The sequence below is a fragment of the Struthio camelus genome, chromosome 4, assembly GCF_040807025.1.
Source record: "Struthio camelus isolate bStrCam1 chromosome 4, bStrCam1.hap1, whole genome shotgun sequence".
NCBI classification, from domain to species: Eukaryota; Metazoa; Chordata; class Aves; order Struthioniformes; family Struthionidae; genus Struthio; species Struthio camelus.
Genome location: NC_090945.1, coordinates 70,772,123 through 70,795,679, shown reverse-complemented (window position 1 = coordinate 70,795,679; position 23,557 = coordinate 70,772,123). Strand labels below are relative to the sequence as shown.

Here is a 23,557-nt window from a genome sequence, read left to right as displayed (position 1 = left end):
TGATTTTAATTATTTCTATCATTAGAGTTCGAGTGATATTCAAAATCTAGTTTTAAATGTTGGATGAACCGTATTGTACTGTTAGATCATCTAAATTATTCAGCATATCTCTGTACGTGTACACTCATGTATTGAAATGTGTGCAGTAAATGCAAAAATCTGTTCCAAATATGAAGACAATGTGGAGATCATTCAGTTTGTAGTGAATATAGCAATTCATCCATTCCCTGAAGTGGCAAAAGTAAGCAGAGTGGTCAGGTAGGCAATTGAACAACCAGTTCATAAAGCCATCTATGCTGGGAAAAAGACAGAGGTGATATAACAGATGACCCTCCAAAGAGTGGGAAAATGAGTTTAAAGTCTTTGAATATTATTTATGGCTACTGTATGGAAATTCTAAGATAAATGAAGAGACTTTGACTTTTTTAACTGGTCAGGCAGATCCACAAAGCTCCTGTCAAATTACCTTCAGTTACCCTAAAGAATGTATCTACGCTCACAAATTACCAAGAGAAATTATTGAGGAACTCTTTGAGGAAGATGCAACTCACAAAGTCTGTGATGAATCTAAGAAAGCAGGAAGATCTAAAAATAATCAATTCTAGCATTAAGTTCCAAGGGGTTCCATTAAGTCCTGTCTTAGATTCTGCACATCTTATGGAAATGTTTCCAGACTTTTTTTTTTTTTAAATACAGCTTTTTCCTATAGTTGGAATACTGATAATTATCCCACTAAAATATTCTGTATCGTAAAGAGAATTTCTTCAAAGCAGAGAATATAGATAGAATTTTCCTCTATTGATCTAATTAACTCAGGAAACACTTAGATACTAAGAGTTAATTCGATACATGTGACTAACTGATCCATATTTGATATTTAATAACTTTTACTATTTTCTACTCCTTTAAAATTTCTAACTTACAATATTCTGTTGTGATGCAGCAGGAGCCTAACATTTAAAATATAGTGTAGGTTTATCTGTGTAGGTACTCTGCAAACACAGTTTACTATTAACTGTTGAATAAAACTGTGTTTATATCTGCTTCTTTCAGTGCAACAGATGTGGCCTGCGATTATTTTGTAGCAGACTCTCATAGAGATCTGTGTCTTAAATGCTTAGGTAGTATTCACTTGTGCAGACAAGAAACCATGTATATATTTACTAAGATAACTAAAACTGCTCAAAATAGGTTAAATATTAAGAAAACTTTGAAACTGATCAATAATTTAGCAATATTAGTGATATATCCTCTGTTAGCACAAGGAGTTAATTTTTTACCTATAATCGGAAATCTTTAATTTATTAATCAGTATGAAGTTAATTCCATTTGTATATTTTTGTTTGTTCAGTCTTACTAGAGATTAGGCACAGTATTCCTTTCCAAAGAAGTCTCAGAATTATCCAGTTGTGGGCTGACTTATGTAATAGTTTTCTCTGTGGTGAAGAGGTATAGCATGTCTTTTTGTTAGCCTCTTGTTCAGTTCTCCAGGCTGTGCTTGCTTCCAGGCTTTCTGCTTTCAGAAAGTCCTGAGGGAGGGCCAAGTTTATAATAAGCGTTTCCTTGCTTAAAGAAATGCAAAAAGTATCCTGATCCTTCAAGGCTGCTGCCTCCTGAGAAACACCAGTGGTTCTTTCTTAACCAATTACATTTTGCATCAGTTCACCACAAAATTAGGCCTAAAGAAAAAAGAAATTTTAAAACTTCAAGCTAATCTTACCAGGAAGCTCTACTTAGAAGCAGAAGAAAAAAGATTATTCTGTTAAAGTACAAAGTCCCAAAGTGATCTGCTAACTCTAATGGTGAATTCCTTCCTTTATATCTTGTCACTGCTTACCATAATTCCTATCTTGACTTAGTTGGCAAATACTTTTATTTATGAAACAACACCTGTGTTCAAAGGAGGTTGCTTAGGTGAGGACTCTGTTCTCACAAAAATCAAACTCTCAAAGAACTCTCGCGGTGAAGATATGCCAGTCCAAAGGAGGTCAAAAATCTGACCTGTTGTTTGTGTGTTCTGTCTATTTATAGTCAGTGTCAAACATAAGATAATCTGTTTTGAACAAGGCAGTATCTCCAATTTTTTCTAATTATCTAACCGTTTCTGTTGCATTCTATGCCAGTAGTTACACAGTGGCTTGATTTATTGAAGATTCCTAACTGCTAGTTTAGAATTGACTGAAAAATTAGGTTGAAAATGTTCTGTTTCCACTTGAAGGAGCAAAGCCCTAGGTCCGTCTGAGTTCTGTTTAACTTGTTACCGGCTTATTTGATCGCCCTGGGTAGGACTGAGCTCTGGATCCAGGCAAGTAACTGTAGGTGTCTTCATGTGTGATTAGTGTCTAAGCTTCCTTTAATCAATGGGAATCCAGCCAATACAGTTAGTGGAGTATAGAGGGCTGTTCAGGTCACCACAACATAAGCACATTGGGTTTGATTTATTTACCCAAACGTAGGATAGCTAAAAGATTTACACAGGGATGGCAAATCTGACGCGGTACCTGTTGAAGCCCCACACCATTCTGGAACAGCAGCTGAAGGTTAGGCAGAGTGCTATCATACTCGATTAAAGGTTAAATCATACTCGATGTCCCTGTGTCCCACTTGGTCAGCGGAGCAGTCCAGATGCCACTGAAGGCATTAACTGGGTCTCTGTTAACTATAGTAGGAGCTTAAACACCTTTACTCTAGAAATATAGAAATAGGTGTTTGGGTCTTGAAGTGAATCCTACTCCCTTTATTCAAAAGTACTGTAGCTAATAGCTAGACAACAATTGTGTCAGCATGCCCTTTTTCACTTCCGATATTATTTAGAGTTAATTCCCAATAAAGGATTGCTAAACTGAGTGAGTAAAAAGATTTATGTTTGAAAGAATAATTGAAGTAGTGTTGGGTCTCTTTAAAAACTGCATGTCCTTCCCAAATGTTATTTATTCCCAACATCAAATATAAATACATTGTCTGCATTAGCCTGTAGTTTACACTGTTTTCTCCTGATTTAAGCTAGGGCATGGCATTCTGGGAACAGGAATTGCACTGCACTGTGAGGCCGTTAACTCTGCTCTGGGCATAGCGTGTTAGAAAGAGGCACCAATGCCAAAACAAAACATGACTATTTTGACTGATATGGACAGTGTCGTGTTGGCTGGCAAATGCATTGTTTTTCCTTATCCCTTCTCTAAGCCTCTAGGGATAGGAATTAATTGGAGTTTGGTAGAACTTAAAGCATCTCTTTCCGATTTCTCCATCAAAATATGCAGAACAGAAGAGGCATCTTTCACCTTTCAGTAAACTTCCATTTTGCTGTAAAATAAAGACAGCGTACCTGGCTCAGAAAATTGTTAGCCACCAATGAATCTAGTCTAGAATCTTGTGCTGTTGCTTTGTTCTCTATGTAATACATATAGAAAAATGAAAACACTGATTCTGTATATAGGTGCGGGGGAGAGGGATTAATTCTTATGAAGGTTTAATTCAGTAATGCAGCTAGATTATTAAAATTTATCTCATGTGCTTTCTACTACCATTGCTCACCCACTACATTAAATAGAAAAAATATTTAATTTCTTGAAGTCTCTGGAAGACTTTTTTGATCAGTAGAGGTATCAACCCAGACTAAGGGTGATTATAACCACTGCTGTATCTTTAGATATCGGGAAATGTAGTTTTAAAGTCAATTATCATCTCCAGAATTATTTACTTATTATTTTGGGTAACTTTCTGAGGATGCTATTACCAAAGTCACCCATACTGCTTCCCTTTGAAAAAATCAAAGTGGAGTTCCAGTATTTTGCAGAGGAATTCGGTCAAGTGGTTCTCTTTAACACTAACAGGTTACCTACCCTTTGTCTCTCACAGAAGGCATACATTCTGGTAGGGGTGCACAGGAACAACAAATCTACTTTCTGTCACATATGGTAATTGTAATTCAGTACTACTCCAAAAATACTAGTTTCGCATTTGGTCATCATCCCTATGCGCATGACTTACCACCAGACTAGCTTTGCAGGCATTGAATATCCACGATAGTTAATGAATTATGGACATTGAGGAGAAAAATAATCTAATAAAGATATATATTGAGAAATCAGAAAGGGGTAAGAATTAAGCTTGAGCCATATAGCTGCTGGCATGTGGTAGCTGTCGTAACAGCAGGAGCCCTATTTTCTGTCTAACTGAAGTACCTAAGATAAGAGCATAATTTGCTTGTGCGAGCTCCGTCTAGATAATGCATAGAGAGTGCGGATGCCTGTGTAACTCTTTGGAGGAGAGTTGTTCTTTGGAGAAGTTTGTGGCTAATTTATACTCAGTTTGTGCCAGGAAGTGAATCCTGGTTCATGGGAAGTGATGAAGAATGGTTTGTATTCTGACTGTTTAGAAGGGATTGGCCATGTCTTTGATGACTTAAAATGTCTGTTTGCAATCAGAAATTGCCAGTAGTTAAGTAGTACCTCTCAGAAGAAGGGTATCATTTCCAAAGGCTTTGTAAAGCAGCTACACTGCCTCTTGCAAGCTCACCGCAGAGCAACTGCTTCAGCATTTACTTTTTGTTCCAAACAGTAAAATCTAACTTAGTGTGAAAATTTCACACTCGTTATTAATCTGAGAAAGAAACATGGATTTATGGTTCTTTTAAAATCCATTTCAGAATGCAACCTTAATTGCACTATCAGGCACCTGTAAAGTAAAAAGTTTTATATGTGTTATTAAACTGTGACCATCAGAATATTCAGAAGTGTGAGGTTCTTCATTTGTCTGACTGTTTCTACTGTGGAATTAAATAAGTATTTTAATTCCTATTTTTGTAGTGTTTGAGAGGCTTGCTGGGTCACTTATGTAACACAGTGCTTTGATCTAATCTCTAGAATTGAGATTAGTCCTTTGTGCCAAGTCGGATTTTCATTGTATAATGTCCGGTGCTGACAGTGAATTGTGCTTATCCTAGATTTCCAGTATATGATAGAGCAACCATGTTTGCTTTTATTTGATTATTAGACTCTTTTGACAATTTTTTTAAGAAAAGAAATACTTGGAGTTCTGTTGAAATTAATTGACCATGTCAAAATAGTACATACGTGAAAAAGATGGCTGATCAATAAGCAAGTAACTGATTTGACTTTGTCACTTATGTTTGTAATAAACATTTTCTTACAGAGAAGTAACCGGTGAAGAAGATTAAGGAAAGGTAAGAAAAATGAAAACTCAATCTTTTTTTTTTTCTTCTTCTTCTTCCATTTTTCCCTAGGTTATGCATTCCTCCTTTTCCAAGAAGAGAGTTCTGTTCAGGCACTGATTGATGCCTGCATTGAAGAAGATGGAAAGCTCTATCTATGTGTTTCCAGTCCTACTATCAAGGACAAGCCAGTAAGTAAACAGTAGATGGCCTGCAGGCTATAGCTGCCATCTGTCTAAAGCTGCATTTGAAATGATGATGATGAAAATAATCAAAAGCAAACTACCGTTGGCAGAGCTCAACATCTGGAACAATTGGATGATTTTAAAATGGGAGTGTTTTGAACTAATAGGATTTAAATAGAGCAGCTAGACATTTTAAGCTAATGGGGTTGTGACTATTTGACAGTTTAGATGATGAACATATGTCTATAACATGGTGAAACTTAAAGTAGCATACCATTTTCTTTTCCTGTTTGACAGGTTCAGATCCGTCCCTGGAATCTAAGTGATAGTGACTTTGTGATGGATGGTTCCCAGCCTCTTGATCCTCGAAAAACAATTTTTGTTGGAGGAGTCCCCAGACCATTAAGAGCTGGTGAGTATAAACTGTGGCTATATGTCGAGGTAGGAGATTATAGGAAATACTTTGAACTATGCATATTTTGTGTGTGTGTTTGTATATATGCATACACATATATAAAAATAGAAGACTGTCTTGATAGCAGACTATCCACAGTACTACAAAATGTTTCTCTGATGTTTCTCTAATAATTCTTATACACTATCTTTTGCCATAAATCACTGCTCATCTTATTAGCAAAACCATAATGCAAATGATGTCACAAGAGTTGAATTTTTAAAATAGTGCTATAAAAAAAAACCTCTCTGACATGCTACATTAGTGTGTAGAGCTCTAATTTGTACTTGCTTGTAGTTGTGCATTTGTCACTCTTCTACTACTACCACCAACTTCTAAGTTAGTCAAGATAACATGGATAAAGCAAAAACACAGATCTTGAATACTCGAAGGAGAAAGTAGAGAAAGGAAATCTGAGAGCTAGTCCTTAGCCTGTATGAGGCAACACTATATGAGATTGCAGTATTCTTTTTAGACCCTTGTGGGAACGCATGGAGGAAAATTCAGATGTTTCTGTAGCTGTCAAATGGTTAATCCACAGCCTGGACGATCTGCCTTGTAGGATTGACTGCAGTGGCTTTGTATAATGTTTTGTGGTGGCCTTTCAGTAAATAGATTGAAGTGAGTGTTGGAAGTAGAAGCATAATATACAGTGTTTCAGATCCCAGTTTCTATTAGAATTATTCCAGGAGCTTATTAGTCTTCGATATTTTGTACTGAATTTTATTCTTACAGAAAGATTAGCTTTCAGATGGAAGATGCAGGAGAGCCAAAAATTGATAGTGCCAATTTCAGGTGTAAAGAATTTTAACTTTTTACGTCTTAGACCTGCAATGCTCTAGCTTTTTTGTCGTTTTACTTTTAAGATTGTACCTTTGACCATAATACTAGTTTTGTAATGTAGCATAAATACAGTATGTTCCAACTGCAGATTAGTTTTCTGTAAATTCAGTCCATATACTCGAGATTACTGTGCTAAATGTCTCTGATTAAATTTGATGGACACATTCTGATGCTTGTAACTTTAACATCTCCTGTATATGTGAAATTGAAACTTCTATGGCATTATGAAATAAAAGTCACGCCTTCACAAAAGCAGTAAAGCTTTAGCTGACTTGTCAGACAGCTATTGAACTTTGTTGTCAGCTGACACCTTTGTACCTCAGTGCAAAGGGTACCATTCTGAAAGATTTAAATACTCCACCTAAATGAATTGGAACACGCATTTACTAGAATGTTTGATTTGTAAAATTTGAGATTGTTGGTGCTTAAGTTTCTATGGGAAGTGTAGCACTGTAGTATCGTACTTCAAGCTCTGTGGGGCAAATGGAAAGATGCTAACTATATCTTTAAATTCAAGTAGGACATAGAGCATTTGGACAGCCAGACAACATGTACAGGGGAATTTGTGGCATGTGGATCTATTTTACACAGCTTACATTCCATGCCTGCCCCCAAAAGTGTTCTGCTCTATTCCTCTGAAGAAAACTGCCCTGAAAGCTCAGTTCCAGGTTATCAAGGACTGCAAGGGCTTACAACTCCATCATTTCTTGGAAGGTTGTGACCACCGATGTGAAAGATCTGTCTGAGTATTTCATGATTTATTTCATGTGTTTGTTTATATCTTATTACATCAGTTGTTACATAATTATTAAAAATTACTTTAAAAAATATTTTAAATAAAAACAAATTATATAAAGTTTGTAAAAGAACACTTAAAATTAAAATTATTTTGTTTCCTTATAGTGGAATTGGCTATGATCATGGACCGTCTCTATGGTGGAGTTTGTTATGCAGGAATTGATACCGACCCTGAGCTGAAATACCCAAAGGGTGCTGGACGCGTTGCTTTTTCCAATCAGCAGAGTTATATTGCTGCCATTAGCGCTCGGTTTGTTCAACTTCAGCATGGCGATATTGATAAACGAGTAAGTTATGCAGAATTAGGGTTTTTAAAAATATTTGTTATATGCCTCCTCAAATGAGTGTCCATCTATAACGCAGCTTCTCAGGATGCAATAACGTTACATTTTGATTAGCTCGTGTGACAAGTTTCTTGATTACATTTCTTGTAATAGTCCTGTAACTCCACTAGTTCCAAGAGTTAAACCGTGAATGCCCCTGAACAAAGAACATAGATTCCACAAAACAGCAGTTTGTTCCTTGGGCATGTGTTATACCATATGCTATTTCCATTCTAGAGAGTGCTCATGTTTTTGTTGTATATGGGGTAAAGGGCTTTCTCCTTTACTCTAAGGAAACCAAATTCCATGATGAATTCCTTTGTCATTCGTAGGAAACTGTATTATTTGTTATTTTCAGAGTTTTTCTTTATTTTCAGCTCCCATGAATTTCAGCTGTAATTGTCAGGGCTCAGCACTTCGGAACATCGATCAAGCTGGACACCTAAAATATGAAATGTCTTACCCTTTCTGTTGGAGAGAGTCTTGAGTATTTGCCAATGTATGGTTCTGATTTTGTTTACAAAAGCAAAACTAGCTTGATATTAGGAAGACTAGTAACAATTCATTGCTCGTAATTAAAAGTATGAGAGTAGCAAAGAAAACTGACATCCAAATGATGTCAGTTTCAAGTGTCACTAGTTTTGATGTTGAGAGCTGCAGAGATAGTCACTGGTATTAATAGATGTTCAATTAAAAAAAAAAAAAAAAAAAAAGGAATCTGAGAGGAAGAAGAGTTGAGTAAGTAGTTCAAGGTCCAGTCTCCTTTACAGATCAAAGACATGGGAAAAAGAAAGTAGTACAGTTACACAAGTCTGCTGTGGGGAGACACTTCTACCTTCAAACAGGCAGAGGAGTACATCTCTCTCTGAGATACCAGTTGCCTAGTGAGCTGAAAACTCCAAACATGGTCCTTTCCAGAAGCTGAGTGGGCCCAAATGTGGGTAGTGAACTGGGCATGTTAAGATGGAACAGCTACATTTTGCTGATGCATTTCCTTTTCTTGTGTTTTGCATCACACTTTGGCTAAAAGTGCTACCTTTGGGCTCATTGTGTAATGGGGAAAATGGCTTTGGTGATGTGATTGTATGTGGGCAAGTAAGACTGTTCATGATCTTGTGTTTGAGTATTTGGACAAAATGGGAGTGAGAACCAGAATCCAGAATTTGTACTCCTTAAGAAATGCCCAGGTCAATGAGCTTCAGAATCAGGTATAGCTTAATCTGTTTCAGGCACCATCTATAGCGCATTTTGGCTGTAAAGTGACTTAACTTTAATAGCAGCGGTAGACAATGGGTCCGTCCCATCCTAACTAGTTCACCCTCAAAGGTGGGAGACATGGACTTAAACCCTATAAACTAAAGGACATTTTTGTCTTGGTCTTCCTCTTCCCGTGAGAGTATTTCATACAAAAGATTATTATATGATAAATTGGTAATTTTGGTCTTCTAAGTGCCTGATTCCAGAGAGCAACCATCAGTTGTGCACCTTTATTTTATGTAAATACCTAACTTCTGCCTCCCTTCTGCCTTTCACTCCTAGCAGGATTTTACACATGCTTTGTTCTCTGGCCATTCTTACGGACTGTCTCCAACTCAACATGTTTCCTCTTGTGTATTACATTCAGGGCCTCTAATTCTTTCCAGTCACTATCTGCTTTACTTCTGTTTCTGAATTCCCTTCCCTGAGCTTGGATCTTAAAAATTCAGCATTTTGAGGCAGCTCATGTTCTGTGTGGATACGGGCTTTGTCTTTTTTGTGTTCAGCTGCCACCCACATAATTAGGTTAATATAACTTTCCTGCCTTTCATTGGTGTTGTAAGGATAAAATACACCAGAAACTTGAATAGTATAGTGAGATGGATCATAGGTGAGCAGTATGACTGGTGGTTCAGTTAGTATCCAGTTGATAATAGTAGCCTCAAATGAGGTACAAAATGATGCATGACTCAGATATAGTGTAAAATGTACTTTATAAGATCTTTCTTAAGCCAGTAGAAATTGTTTTAAAACCTGTGGCTTTTTCCTCTGTTGAAGTGTATTGCTAACAACAGTTAAAACTTTGAATATTGTTGTTACGCATGTAAATATGAAGTCATTTAAGCTCTATGCCCAAGCCCTCAGGTCTGCAGTCTCATTATGTTCTTATTTTGAGAGATTAGAAGACTTTGTTCTTCCTTTTTACCTATTTATATTTTATATCTTACATTTATATTTTATATATTTGTGTCACATACTGTCTTATTTCTGTTCTTTTTAACATAAGTCATACCATACTTTTTACTATTTCATTTAATAAGAGAGCTTTTTTTATGTGCCTAATAATTTTGATTTCCCATCTCTGAATCTCCTGTAATTCTGCCACAGGATGATTGTATTGCACAGTATTCACAATGAAGAACCTAGCAAAAAAAAAAAAAAATTGTATTCTTGTGTAATTTGCTATCTTTCTATACCTATCTTTACATCATCCTTTTTTGGATTGCGCTTCTCTAAGTTTTTCTTGGGTTGTTATAATGATGTCTTACGCATTTTTTTTTAACCTGATTTAGAACCATGCATGATTAAGTTAGGTTTTACATCTCCTTTATCTGATATTTTTTGAACGATTCAGTAGGTTACTTAGGGGCTCAGAATTCACACAGGCTTCTGTGGATTTGAGCAACCTAAATCATAACCTTTATCATCTGAAAACTCTGCCAGCTTGTTTTCTCCCTTTTCTTTCTAGTTCAATAAATAATATTAGAACAGATTGTTCCTTTGGAAGCTGGTTGCAACCTGTTGTTTATCTTTTATGTGATAATTCTGACGTTGAATTTAATGCAAGAAATTCTTATTTCCACAGTGGAGTTCGGCTGGCAGTAAAATGATCAAAGAGGCTAAATTTAATTATGTCCCCAGAAATCAAATTTTCACATGTCTTCACTATCTTTTGTTATACATTGGTTGATATTGGAAAGCAAATTCATAGGTTTCATTTATTTATTTCATTAAAAGGAGATGCTCTTTCTTGGAACTAGTGTTATTGGACACTTCAGCTTAGAAAATTCAAGAGCAAGCTGGCATAGGGACAACCACAAAGATTGATGTTTTGCCACTATTCCTGTTTTTTGCATAAAGCTAGTTAGCAAATTTAATTCATTTTTAATGCACCAAGTGTGACTGCTAATAAAGTTGGATGTGAAGGCTGATTCTTATGTTTCCGAAGAGAATTGGGAACCACTGGGAGAAGTTCTGAAAATCTTTCCAATAACAAAGTTCTGCTTACAAGTCTTTCTATCCTTCCTTTCCTCTACTCATAAAATAAAATAAAAACAACAGTTTTGTAAGCAGTTCCCCAAGGCTAACTTTCGCCTTGCACAACAAAATGCCTTAGCAAAAATTGGATGGTTGGTATTGGAGGCTGAAGATCCAAGTAGGTGGTTCTTTCTGATAGTTCACCAGAAATTTTGAGGGCTCTCTGGATGCTGAGCTAGCATCTGAAATGGCAGTGCTTCCTCTATGAAGAGAAAGTTGTATAAGTGGTTATGTATGATGCAGCACTGAAATACGTAAAGAGAAAAACAGAAGAAGTCTGCAGTAAAAACAGTGGGCATGTGCTGTGGGTCTCTTGTAGCATGAACAGGAAAAAACAGAACAGGTCTGGCCCAAATAGTAGAGTTCAAAAGCATGGGGTTTGGGTTATAACCATGAGACTTCATCTGTTCAACAGTAGTCAGGTATTTCTTCAATTACTCTTAAGTGAAAGAAAGATATTAAGATATTAAAAGATATTAAAGATATTATAGTGGAGAATCTCTGATATCCGAATCAGTAGATTGCCATTTATGAGTTGGAAGGGTTCTGGGTGGGGGGGGAAAGAGGGAAGGAGGTTCCAGGTTTTCTCTTCAAATATCTAAATTCTCACTGCTTCCTTTTTACTTATTATAATTCTTGATCTTTCTTTAGTATTCATTTTCTAATTCTTGAAAATTCATTTCTGACCCAGTATTGTCTCTTAAACCTTGTAATTTTGGCATTTTTATTAGCTTCCTTGTTTCTTCTTACTTTAAAAATGTTTATGACCTCTGAGACACTTCATTTGCAAAATGCAGTAATGCCACATCTAACTATTTTGATAAATTTATCTTTAAACCTTATCATGATGGGGAAGGTTTACTAACTTTTTTGTTTATTTACCGGAGTTTTTGAAGTCTTTTTATTTTTTTTTAAATTATCTTCTCTATATTTATGTTTAAGTAAATCATATGCTCAGTCCTAACTTTTTATATACTTTTATATATATTTATACAACCCAGTTTCTTGCATTACTGAGGAGTAATAGAGCAAAAACCTCTCTTTTAGTGAACGCCTAAACTCTTAGCTGTTTCTGAAATTGTAGAAAAGCGGTTTCCAGAAACAGATTTTTGTTCCGAAGAGTTATTAGACTAATGCCTCTGTGAGCTCTGAGCGTATTCTTAAATCAGTATTACTGCTGATTTGTAGATGAGAAAGCAGTTTATCTAAATCTATAAGCCACAGATTTTGCAAATGAGGAAGATGATTCTGCTTCAGGTATTGCTGTCATTTGAGATGTGTATACATGCTGGTCACTTTTAGCACTATATTAGCTATTTCTGTGAAGTCTTACAGAGACAACTGTTCTGCACTTCTCCTTAGTATAGCTGTTCTATATCAGTTATATCGAGATTCTGTAGAGTTGTTGTCTTTTCACATTTTTTCCATAACCAGCTTTGTCTGTGTAAAAGTCTTCTTTCATTGCTAAATTTTGCAGTTCACCTGTTATTCCTTCTGACCTTTATTTCAAAGCATTTTAAGGTTTTAGTTTTTTTAATCACATAACCTGTTCCTATTAATTGTAAAGCTTAGTATCACAATGACTTAACAGATGTTACATCTGCGATTTTTATTTCTTCCTTACCTATATACTCTTAAGCTTTTTTCAGTCCTTTTGATGCAGGTATGTTTATTTTCTCCAACAGATGGGTGCTTATTTTCAGTGAAGTGCTCCTCATCCTGTTTTATCATATATGAAAGCTCAGGTCTAAACACTTCCTTAAAACATTGCTAACTCTCACATGCCAGCAGTCTGGGTCCACTTCATGTAAAACTTGATTCCTCGAAGTGTCTGTGTAATAAATTTGAAATCATCCTGGTGCATCAGTGTACCAAGGCTGAAATTGATGCTGCTTCATGCCTTCAGTAATTTTGAATTACAGAGATAGTTAGTGCATGAGGTAGCTGTTTATTGGAAAGTTTGAGCGTAACTTGTGACAGGGCAGGTCATTGTAGTAAAATAATAAGTGGAGCTTGTACTATATGTACACTATTGGAAGAACTTGATTCAGCTACTTGATTTCAAACATATATGCTGTTGACCTGCCAAGTATGACATCTAGTTGTGAAGCTGAGAGCGTGAAGACTTTTCTCTTGTAAGACATTTGGGTGGTTGGGGTAGCTTTTTGTTGCTCTGCAAATAAAATGGAGAAAATGATATATTTTTTAAAGCTCTTGCTATTTCTCACATGTTCTGTTTGAGTATTGTGCATAAGGTCAATGTTTATATGTAGGATTCTTCTCAAGTAATGGTATCTCAAAAAAATTTTATAGAAGTGAGTTTTTCATGTAAACTGGAGGAAAATGTGGAAGGCATTTGACAAAAGTCAAAATGCTGTCATTAAAAGTGAGGAAAATGTGGAAGGCAGTAATACGTTCTTTAATGATGCAGTCAACTCATTCTGTATTTTATTATGAAGTTCTTCCTGTTTGAAAGCAGTCCGTTACAGTTCAGTTACAAAAAGCCATAATGCAAATTAACCACTGGGTTCCTGCCATTTTTCCACTCTGGCAGTCAGATGAGTTTGGAAGAAAGAAGCTATCTATGTAAGGTGTTTCTAGCAGTCTGTAGATTTGTAAAATGGTCTTTATAAACTTTTTCAGTAGTAGTACATTGTGTACATATATACAGCTCAAAGACAAAGAAAAGGGAAAGAAATAGGTTACCAAGGTTTACAGCCCCAAATTTAATTTACCTTATTTTAGAAATTGGTGTGGATTTACAGAGGAGTATACTCTAGCCTGCAGAAAGTAGCTTTAATTTGCACACCTAAGTAGTACATGCAGAGACAAAGTTATCCTTGTTTAAAAAGCGGGGGGGGGGGGGGGGGGGGGGGGGGGAGGAGAAGGGTTAATGTCTAACTAATTACATTCTTGCATATTTAATTATTTTGCTAAACTATATAAGAATGAATATTATGTTGCGGTACATTTGGGAACTGATGAGATTAGTTCTGGGGAGCTTTGGGTTTGGGGTTGGTTTGTTTTCTGCAGATACTTCAATACTAACATTTTCCAAGAACATCTTTGCAGAGTAAATTAAGTGGAGGTTCTAATGTAGCCATTCATTACATATATAGTGTACACTGAAAAATCTGTACCTTCAAGTGTTTAGCTTTCTATATGGATAAATTAGTACCTGATAAATGATAAAAGGTAATAAATACTGATGGATTAGATTAAGGCACTCTGAAGCAACTTTGTTTATGGGGGATTGGAAATGTAAGTGTATACCTATTTATGTTTTAGAGCAGTTTGAAAGTGTAATTCATAAATATTTTTTCCATTGAAAGCTTATGGACAGTTTTAAGAGTCTCACTTCCTCCTTCCTGATTAGTTGGTTCTTGTTTGGTCAAGAGAATGACTCCACTTTTTAAGTGGATTTAAAAAAAAAATTAATAGAAAGTATGTGAAACTTTTTAATGTATTCTATTATTGCCTCCCCATAAATATTCCTGATTTCACACCTTTTTTTTTTTTTTTCCTGAAAAGCAGAAAAACATAAACACAGTCGAGTATCTTTAAGCACTTAGAAGTAATAGGTATTAATGAGAATCATTTCTGTTTCACTCCAACAGGTGGAGGTAAAGCCATATGTGTTGGATGACCAGATGTGTGACGAATGCCAGGGTGCACGATGTGGTGGAAAGTTTGCTCCTTTCTTTTGTGCCAATGTCACTTGCCTGCAGTATTACTGTGAGTTTTGTTGGGCAAATATCCACTCTCGTGCAGGACGTGAATTCCATAAGCCATTGGTAAAGGAGGGGGCTGACCGCCCACGTCAGATCCACTTCCGCTGGAACTAAACATGGTGAACCAGCATCTACGTAAGGAAAGAAGGGTGCATGTGGCTTACTGTGTTTGAAGATACTGACATGCAGAAGAAATAAGTGCATTCTTCTGCTTTTCACCCCAGCTATCAATACATGCATCTTTATCAGCAGCCAAAACACTACAAGCCTCTTGTTTTTCACCAAAACCCTACATCTCAGGCTTACTAATTTTTGTGATATTTTCATGTTAAAATAAAATGTTTTTTTGTATTTTCTCCAAGTTATTTTTATATGTAAAGTTAAAACTAGATATGAGAATGTTTTTGCGTAGGGGCACACAGTCTGCTGCTATATTTAGTGGGTGAAGCGTGCACTTATTTCTAAACATGGGTTTTTAACTTCAAGATCTGCCCCAGTAATTTACCAAAGGTAGCAAAATAGTGAAGATGGAATATGTCTGCTACAAAAAGCTTATTTTTATTGTTGTTGCTATTTTCAGTGTATACATAAACTAAAAATTAGGGTTGATTTTTTGCTCTCCATTTTGACTTGCAAGAAATAATACCTCAAGATAATCTGATTTATTAGCTATTTTTAAACATTTTTAATCACAAGCTGTATTAGCTTTGCTGCTATATAGGTGTTATGTGTAATGCCACCTATTAATACGGGATTGAAACGTTTAAGACACACTGCATTACAGATAAAATGCAGGCAGCACAATATGGCTTAAACTGCCATAGTTTTAGAATGTGAAAAAATTGCATGTTTACTTACCTGTATACACCATATGCATGCACTAGAACTATTACTTAACAAGAGGTGAGTTATTGCAGATGTTCAAAAAGGCTCTCTTGAAACTAGGTAGCATGAGCAAATTTACAAAATTTGTTACAAAAGACAAACTTGCATGCATTTATTGTGACTGAAGTAAAAAAGATGTCCTACATGTGTACAATATGCAAATTAGTTTTAGACTAGAAAGTGCAGCCATTTTGTGACCTGGTCAGTAGTGGAATTCAATTTTATGCAGACTGGATGTAATATTGTAATCCCTGTGCAATTTTGTGATGTGTGCTTCTAATTAATGTGGCGTGATGTAGTATAGATACAAGTTTGAGTAAAAAGCTAGCATTTAAAAATTATTTTAAGCCCCCCTTGATTGTTCATGGTCAAGATTTCCTCTACAAACCAAAGATGGCCAGCACACTGCTAACCAGTCACCAAATGTGAAACCCATGACAAATGCATACAAAAATATACTTATATAAGAATGCGTAATGCTTTAGAAATTAAATCTAAGTAAAGTCAAAATGGAGAAGGTGTAATATACAGACGGCTAGTTGCATAACAAACTAAATTTTACCTTCAAGACAACAGTGAAATTTGGCTTAAAATCTTGCTTACATGTTTGACCTGTGTGCATTGTGGTCTTCTGTCAAACTGGGGTCACTGTTGCATGAAAAGTAGCTACTTGACAGTCAAGGATAGTGTTTTATATTTTAATGAAGGACTTCTAGTAATGACATTGCTTGCAGATTTTGAAAAACATACATAGTTAGGACAGAGGCAATATTTAACTGAACACTAAAAGAAAATCATAGCAGTGTTTTTGTCTATCTGAGAGCATTTTTTAATGCAACTAGCCCCTACATTTTAATGGAACAAGCAGTTATTCTGCAGTCTAAGCAAGCACTCAATGGTAAATGTTATAATGCAGAATTAAGAGCCTGACTCTAGAGTTGAAATTACAAGGGTGTTGTTCTTTGCAATCCCTTGGGACAATCCTTCATGTAAGCAAAGTGTTGATCTTATATTGGTTGTCTACGGTGTGCTTTTTTGTACTGTACAATATGTGGTTCATGTCTAACTCTGCTGTTTTATTGTGGTTGTGGTTCAAGTTTTTAATGTTTAAAGTTGATGCTGTTTTAAGAAGAGCTTTTTACTAATTTATTTGTCAATGTTCCCTATTTGTTACCTAACCATGATCCTCCAGATTTTTTGGAGTATTCTTTTCTAACCTTAACCCTGCCAAACCTTGATCCATTTTGACATTTGTTATGCACTATTTTTATATCTCTGTGAGAGATTTTTCCAACAGTCAGCTATTTTAAGGCACACTTTTTTTGACTGATGACATCTCCTTTGCTATACCTCAATTTTTGGAATTTAGAAAAGAAATCAGTAGTTTTGCAATGTTAATTATTTAGATATAATTTAATTCTGCAGATTTTTTTAAACTTTATTTTCATATTTTCTGCTTAATGTTTAAAATTGAAGAGCCTTTAAATATATTAAATAATGAACACTAATATGAAAATAGTACAAAAATGAAATAATTGGAGATGTTGAAAATTGCTTTCCCTGTTTAAATGGAACTACTTAAGTCATAGGGGGACAAAACAGGGATACCCTTTTTTGGCATGGGTAAAAATAACTGAAATGTCTGATTTTACTTGTTACTTCATTTCTGGAGCAATTCAAGTTACGGTTATCGTGCCCGGCACCACCTCCTTTTTTTCTTTTCCTTTTTTTTTTTTCCTTTTTTATCTACCAAGTTCTTATTTTCTACCTGTTGAACACTGTATTTGATTTTTTTTTTTTTTTTACAGATCATATTTATTTTGCTATTTTTGTAGAAGATTGCTCATTAGTTTGATTGTATTTTTGTATTTTTGAAGCTTCTTCACTTTTGTTCCCCAAATGTGCATATTGCTGCCCATGAGTATGACTGTGGAGGAAAAAAAAATACTTTAAAAATCCACACTTTTTGTTAAGAAGGAAACATTTAGCATTTATATATTTGTGTATGGAAAACACTTGATATTTTATCCCTGTTGCATCTGGCTGCACAAAGCCTCTCCTCAAAGATGCTACAAAACTTGAATATAACACATTTTGGAAGGCTGACTAACCTCGATTCTGTGTTGTGATGTGCAATACTGTTTCTAATGTTTGTATAAAAAAATAACAGTGTAAACCTTTTTAATGCAAATTTATTTTTTTCATTGCATATTTTGCAGATTTTATCCACAGTGTCATTTTTTACTGTCAGAAAAGATACCCCTTTTGTCATTGCAACTATTTTTTAAATCCAGAAATCTTTGTACTGATGTAAATGATTGTAGTTATTTTGGATAGTGTTTTGCTAACAAAAGGAGAGACTTTTTTCATGCATATTTCTATTTTGTTTTTTTGGTTTTTATTTTATTTTAATAGTAGTAAAATACTTGGAATAATTTTTCATATTCTTGTCATTAATATTATTTTGTATTTTTATGTGGAAATATATAATTTTATGACGCTAATTGCTAAAGTTTATTTTATGTTGAATTATTTTTGGAGCTGAAATCTTTGTAATATTAAAGCAACTAGTTTCTAATTCCGAGTTTCTGTATAGAATCGCACAAGTGGTTTATGGAGTGTTTGGATTGTAATTATAAATGGTTCTTTGATATGCAAATTAATATTTTCAGTTGATTTTATTTTGTATTCCTAATGGGGTGTTAAAGCAGTTTTTTATTTTTTTCTAAATAAAAGAGAACCCATGCTTTTATGGACACTAGGTAATCGCCTTCAGCTTAAAATCTTTTTGTTAAATATTTTAGTTTGTTTTACTGTTATCTTCCAGGTGTCTAAATCTCCAGTCTGTCTGTTGTACTGGTAATTTAACTCTGTAATGGAATAGTTTGCTGCCAACTATTTATATTAAGTAATTTTTAAATATTTGTAATATTGTTGACTGACTAATAAACTATTAAGTTATTGGCACATTTCTTTTGTAATTTTGTGTCTTGTGCAACTCTTTAACCAAATGCTTTCAATCATTAAAATGGAAAAGCAATTATTTGATCTCATGAGGTAAAATAAGAAGGCCAAGTTTGGTGCAAATTAAAGTGCTGTTATTTATTATACCTCTCCTAATGGTTGAAGGAATTCTTAGACCCTGGAGCCATTCAGTTTGTCATACAGCTTTTTAAACGACCTTCCTCTTCGTTTTCACTGGGAATTTTCCTCGGTTCCATGGTAACGTACGGTTGGTTCTCCAAGAGGCGCTGCAACTGTCTGCAGTAAAAGCCTCTGAAGTGTCTTGTGCTATGTCTTAGATGAACCGAATGGTTGTATGCTTGTAAACAGGCAAATATGACGGTGGCCCTTTCATCGAAAGGGTGCACCCGCTGCAGCTACCGAGCTTGGTGGGGTGTGTTTTGCTTCTATTTTTAAGATCCTGATACTCCTCCAGCATCACATTGGTGAAAACTGTCAGGGTAAAAGAGATCATGGCATGGCAATGGAAGAGCAGCGTTGTACTGTGGCTCAGTTGTCCGATATGCCACTGCGAATGCAGGAAGCTACTGAGTGACTTTTGCAGCATCCCAGTTTTTAATTAGGGATTTACTCTCTGTTTTACCTCCCCCCACTCCTGCCCTTGAGTGCCCCTGCTGTATCCTCTCCATCTATGTTTCTGCAGAATTGGGGTAACGCAAAGCTGCAGCTACCGGATTTGCAACACTAGAGAATTCCTTTCCATGCGGGAGATTCTTTAATCTGATCCACTGAGGGACTGTTTTAAGGCTATTTGCCGTCCTTTCTAGGGCAAGAATGCCTTAGCCAATTGAAGAAACTAGGCAGATATCTGTATAAAGAAACGCATAGCTAGGTCACACTCCATATAGATGCACTTTTTTTTGTTTTTTACAACAATCTTTCATCTGTAGTTTTGAACTGAAAATATTCTTTTTCAAGCCTATGGATTCATTATGGGAAATTCAAAGTTTTCTCTGTTACTTTGCTTGGAACAATCAAGGTTTCATTATTTCCACTGTAGGTTGTTTCTTTAGCATATCATAGAAACAGTTACTTCAGCCAGCACCACGGTTTCATTCACGTTTCTCATTTTTCTTCTGGTTCCTTTCCTGTGGCTTTAAATTCTTTGCTTTCACACGATTTTTAGGAATATTTGGGAAGCATCTTGTCCCCCTTAAAAAAAGGCAGCCCATACTCCTTTCTGGTCTTGCATGACCCACCTCAAATCAGGCCCTAACCCTGATGCTGACCCTTGCCTGAAGTTCTGCAATATGTCCCCTTTTAAGCCACCCCCGGCGCTTCTGCAGTGGGTCTAGGGAGCTTGGTACCTGCGCTGTGTCGGGGCTGGCAGTTCCCGGTAACACCAAAAGCAAAACAACGCTTGGTTACCTGTGGCAGGGAGGCAGTCACAAATAAGTGATTCTTAAAGCGCTGCCTGTCTTTTACAGCATTTTGTTTTCCTGAAGGCAGAAGTAAATTCTTCCAACAGTGCTGCAGGAGGGTGAGTTTTACTTCTGAGAGAAAGCCCATTTCTCTCTCATTCTCCACTTCATATGAGCTCTGCTCTTCCTTTCCTGTGTTTTGCCTCCTCCTGACAACACCCTGCAACTCTCACGTTTGCTTGAAAGTGACCTAGGAGACGCAGGTTACCCCCACGCTGTGTTTCAGGCCCTCCTACCCAGCTTTTGCTGAATCCTGGTGTGTGCTCAGGGGCCTCGTGAGGGCAAACGGAGCCCAAGCGCAAAGGCAACAGCCATCCCACTCGGCTGCGCAGCAACCTTATGCTGCAGCCGTGGCACCAGCTCCGCCAAACACACAAAGGCCGGTGGGACTCATCCGAAGCCTGAGCGCCAAGGGTGCCCGCCGGCACCGGGAGCCGGGCTCCCCCGCCAGCACTGCAACCTTCATCAGGCCCAGCTCGGGCCTCTGGCTCATCCCTGAGACGCTACTTAGTATCTTTCATTTCTTGACTGTTTTTTAGCCCAGAAAATCTTCCATCACAGCCAATGTATTAATACATTAAACATCTTATTAACCATGTCTACATACAGTATTCCTAAATTATCACAGGACAGCTCTAAATCCATCACAGCATCTCAGCTGTAGAAAGGAGGAGAGAGCAATACCATAAATGGCAAGAATGAATGGCAATCATCTGGCTTTCTATTTTTAGTGATATTGGAAGAGTGAAAGACTTATTTTCCGCAGGAAGAACAGACTAAAACAAACACTATTGACAGTAGATGCTCTCATTGTTTTGTTGTTGTCTGTTTTATTTTTGTTGTCTGCAGTGGGTATTTAATATGCCATCACTTTCATCCGCACTTAAAAGTTGGCACAGATCCACAGCTGCCAAATTACCTGTTTCACTGCGGCACTGAAAGATGTTTTATCTTTTGTGTTCTGAAGAAGCAGTGGCAGTTCTAAAGTTAAGGTTATGTTACTTTTTTGCTTAACACAGCTATTAAGCATCTTCATTTTGTATAAAAAATAAATAAAAGATCTTCTTGTCCTTCAAAGAGCTGAGCATGCTCCTGCAGGAGAAAACTGCTGAGAGCAGGGAGCTGGTGCCTGCTGTGAGGAGCTGGGAGCCCAGCCTCAGAGCTGGCGGTTTCTTAAGTGGCAAAAAACAACTGGGCAAGGTTTGATATAACTGTGAAAATCACCAACTTCCACTAAAAGCAAGCAGGAAGAAAACGCAGAAAGAAATGATCCACCTGCAAGCGCAGCGGGCAAGGGGAGGGTGGTGTATAAAGGTGTTTCATTTTCTGGCCTAATTTCTTCTTTTAATAGCGAGGGGACATGTCGAGTGAGAGTGCTTTGGCAGAAGTCACTGTGCAGCAGAGGTCTAGGCAGAGTCACCTCACTGGTCTGGCTAAGTGGGGCTAGGCCATAGCTGTTTTCTGCCATGGCTCACGGGATCTGAAGAGACTGAACTTTCACCAAAAGCTTTCTGCATGAAATTTTACCATCAGTCCCTAAAAAGCCTTCATAGAGAGAATGCCCCTGCATTGCTGCAGAAACTGCAGAAATCAACAGTGAAGACTGATTGGATGGCTAAAACAGGGAAGAGAGAGGATCGGATGGATAGTCTCTCCCACATTCCTTATTTTAACAGGTTTAGATGTCTTTAAGTTTCATCTACTTTTCATCTGCTTACGCTTCAGGTTCATGACACCCTCGTGGTGTATTTTACCCAGAACTTGTGTGTAGATGAAGAGCTAATTAGGAATTTTTAGCTAAGTATTTTTTCTACTAGCCTGATTCAGGTGAGGGACTTGAACCGCAATCTATTGAATTTTTTGATGAATGCACTAATCACCACCCTATTGTTTGCTGCTTTAAGATAGACATTTCTTGGTAATTCGTATGTTTGTTTTCTATCTGAATCAAAGACTGCTTGATTCATTTGCTTTGATGGTGGCTTGTACAGCAAGTTTGCAGCACAGCAACAAGGGAAGGTGTCTTCCACTTCTCCAGGCAGAGGATTCTGCCAACTTCTCATCTCCTAGACCTGAATTTCTTCCCATGGACACAAAATCAGGAAGGGGAGAGGTTGGTGAATATCCTCTTCTTTCCAGGACATGGAATTAGAGGCTTAGGACATTATGAGGGTGTACACATAAACCCCCACATGCTGCTGGATCCTTTCACATCCCATGTCGATAATTTTGCATGGTTTCTTGAACATAACCCCTCAGGGCCTTCCCAGTTCCTGATGCGGTATCATGCCAGCTGAGACTCCACTTTCTTTCTGCTAAAAAGTTTCATCCTACTGTGTTGACTCTCACAAGACTGCCAGATAAAACCATGACAGAAATGTTGGGAGATGCAAAACACAGCTCACCTAGAATATTGTGCCTGGTTTGAGGGGGAAAAAAAAAAAGTATTCTAACTTAACAGCTGTTGTAGTTTTAGTAAAAACACAGTGCCAAACTGTCAAAAGGAGCACAGTGCCCAACTGTCAAAAGAAGGCCTCATCCACCCACTGATGAAGATGTTTGAATCTGTACCTCAGCAAAGTGACTGGTTGCCTCTGGGGTGGAAAGTATTTCAATATTTATCTTTGAAAAAGTGCAGAGATGTTAACATTTAATTAGGGAAGATGTACATTATCTGACATAATCAACAAAATGCATCTGTAGCTGAATCAGATGTGACATTCATTCTGTGCTTCGCAGTTACGCAAGAAACTTGTCACCATGAATACGGTTCACCTCTCATGCAGAACCACCTCAACCCTATACAGTTCATTTCCTAAATACACTCTCGAAATAGGGCTTGCATCAGCATTAACCAACGTGTGGGCCTTCCACTGAGAACTGAATTTCACTCTCTAAGATTAGATCTGGGTTAAGCATGGCACTATCTGTGTAACTTGCCTGCTTTACATTAGAACGTGGTGCACTTTTGCCAACATTCTGAGTGCTTTTGTAGCATGATTGCAGGGAGAGCCAGGAGACAGAAGTGAATCTGGGAACCTTGATAGTTTTATACGAAGATCTTTAAAGCATGTGAATAATACTTACCAGAAATGTTACTACCCTGTAAAAGAGAAGTGTTTCTTTAAGCAGAATTCAAAATAGAACAGCAAAGCAATAACACTTCGGGCAACTTTATATCTATACAGCTATCTCGGTAAAACTGGAGTCTAAATGAGGATTAGTAGCAAAAGGCAAAGTCTAATAAAGATGCTGTTTTTCATTTTTTTAAAATAATTTAAATCTATCAATAAGAATAACCATGGAAAATAATATTTGAAAGTCTGAAAACTCAAAAATAATGTTCAGTAGCTAACAGTTTTAACTCCATTCCTATTCACAGATAAATTATCCCTGTGGTAACAACTCCAGTAAATTCCAGATATA

The 23,557-nt window shown here is 36.7% G+C and overlaps 1 protein-coding gene across 2 annotated transcripts in view; it reads left to right on the top strand.

Moving 5' to 3' along the window:
- CPEB2 (cytoplasmic polyadenylation element binding protein 2) overlaps positions 1-18,655 on the top strand; it is a 56,170-nt gene extending 37,515 nt beyond the window's left edge. For both annotated transcript variants that reach the window (XM_068943349.1, XM_068943347.1), the window contains 4 exons: positions 5,246-5,364; positions 5,656-5,770; positions 7,559-7,740; positions 14,688-18,655. In XM_068943349.1, coding sequence (XP_068799450.1) covers positions 5,246-5,364; positions 5,656-5,770; positions 7,559-7,740; positions 14,688-14,915 — 644 coding nt within the window. In that variant the 3' untranslated portion in view covers positions 14,916-18,655. The remainder of the gene's footprint in view (positions 1-5,245; positions 5,365-5,655; positions 5,771-7,558; positions 7,741-14,687) is intronic.
- The last annotated feature ends 4,902 nt before the right edge of the window (positions 18,656-23,557 follow it).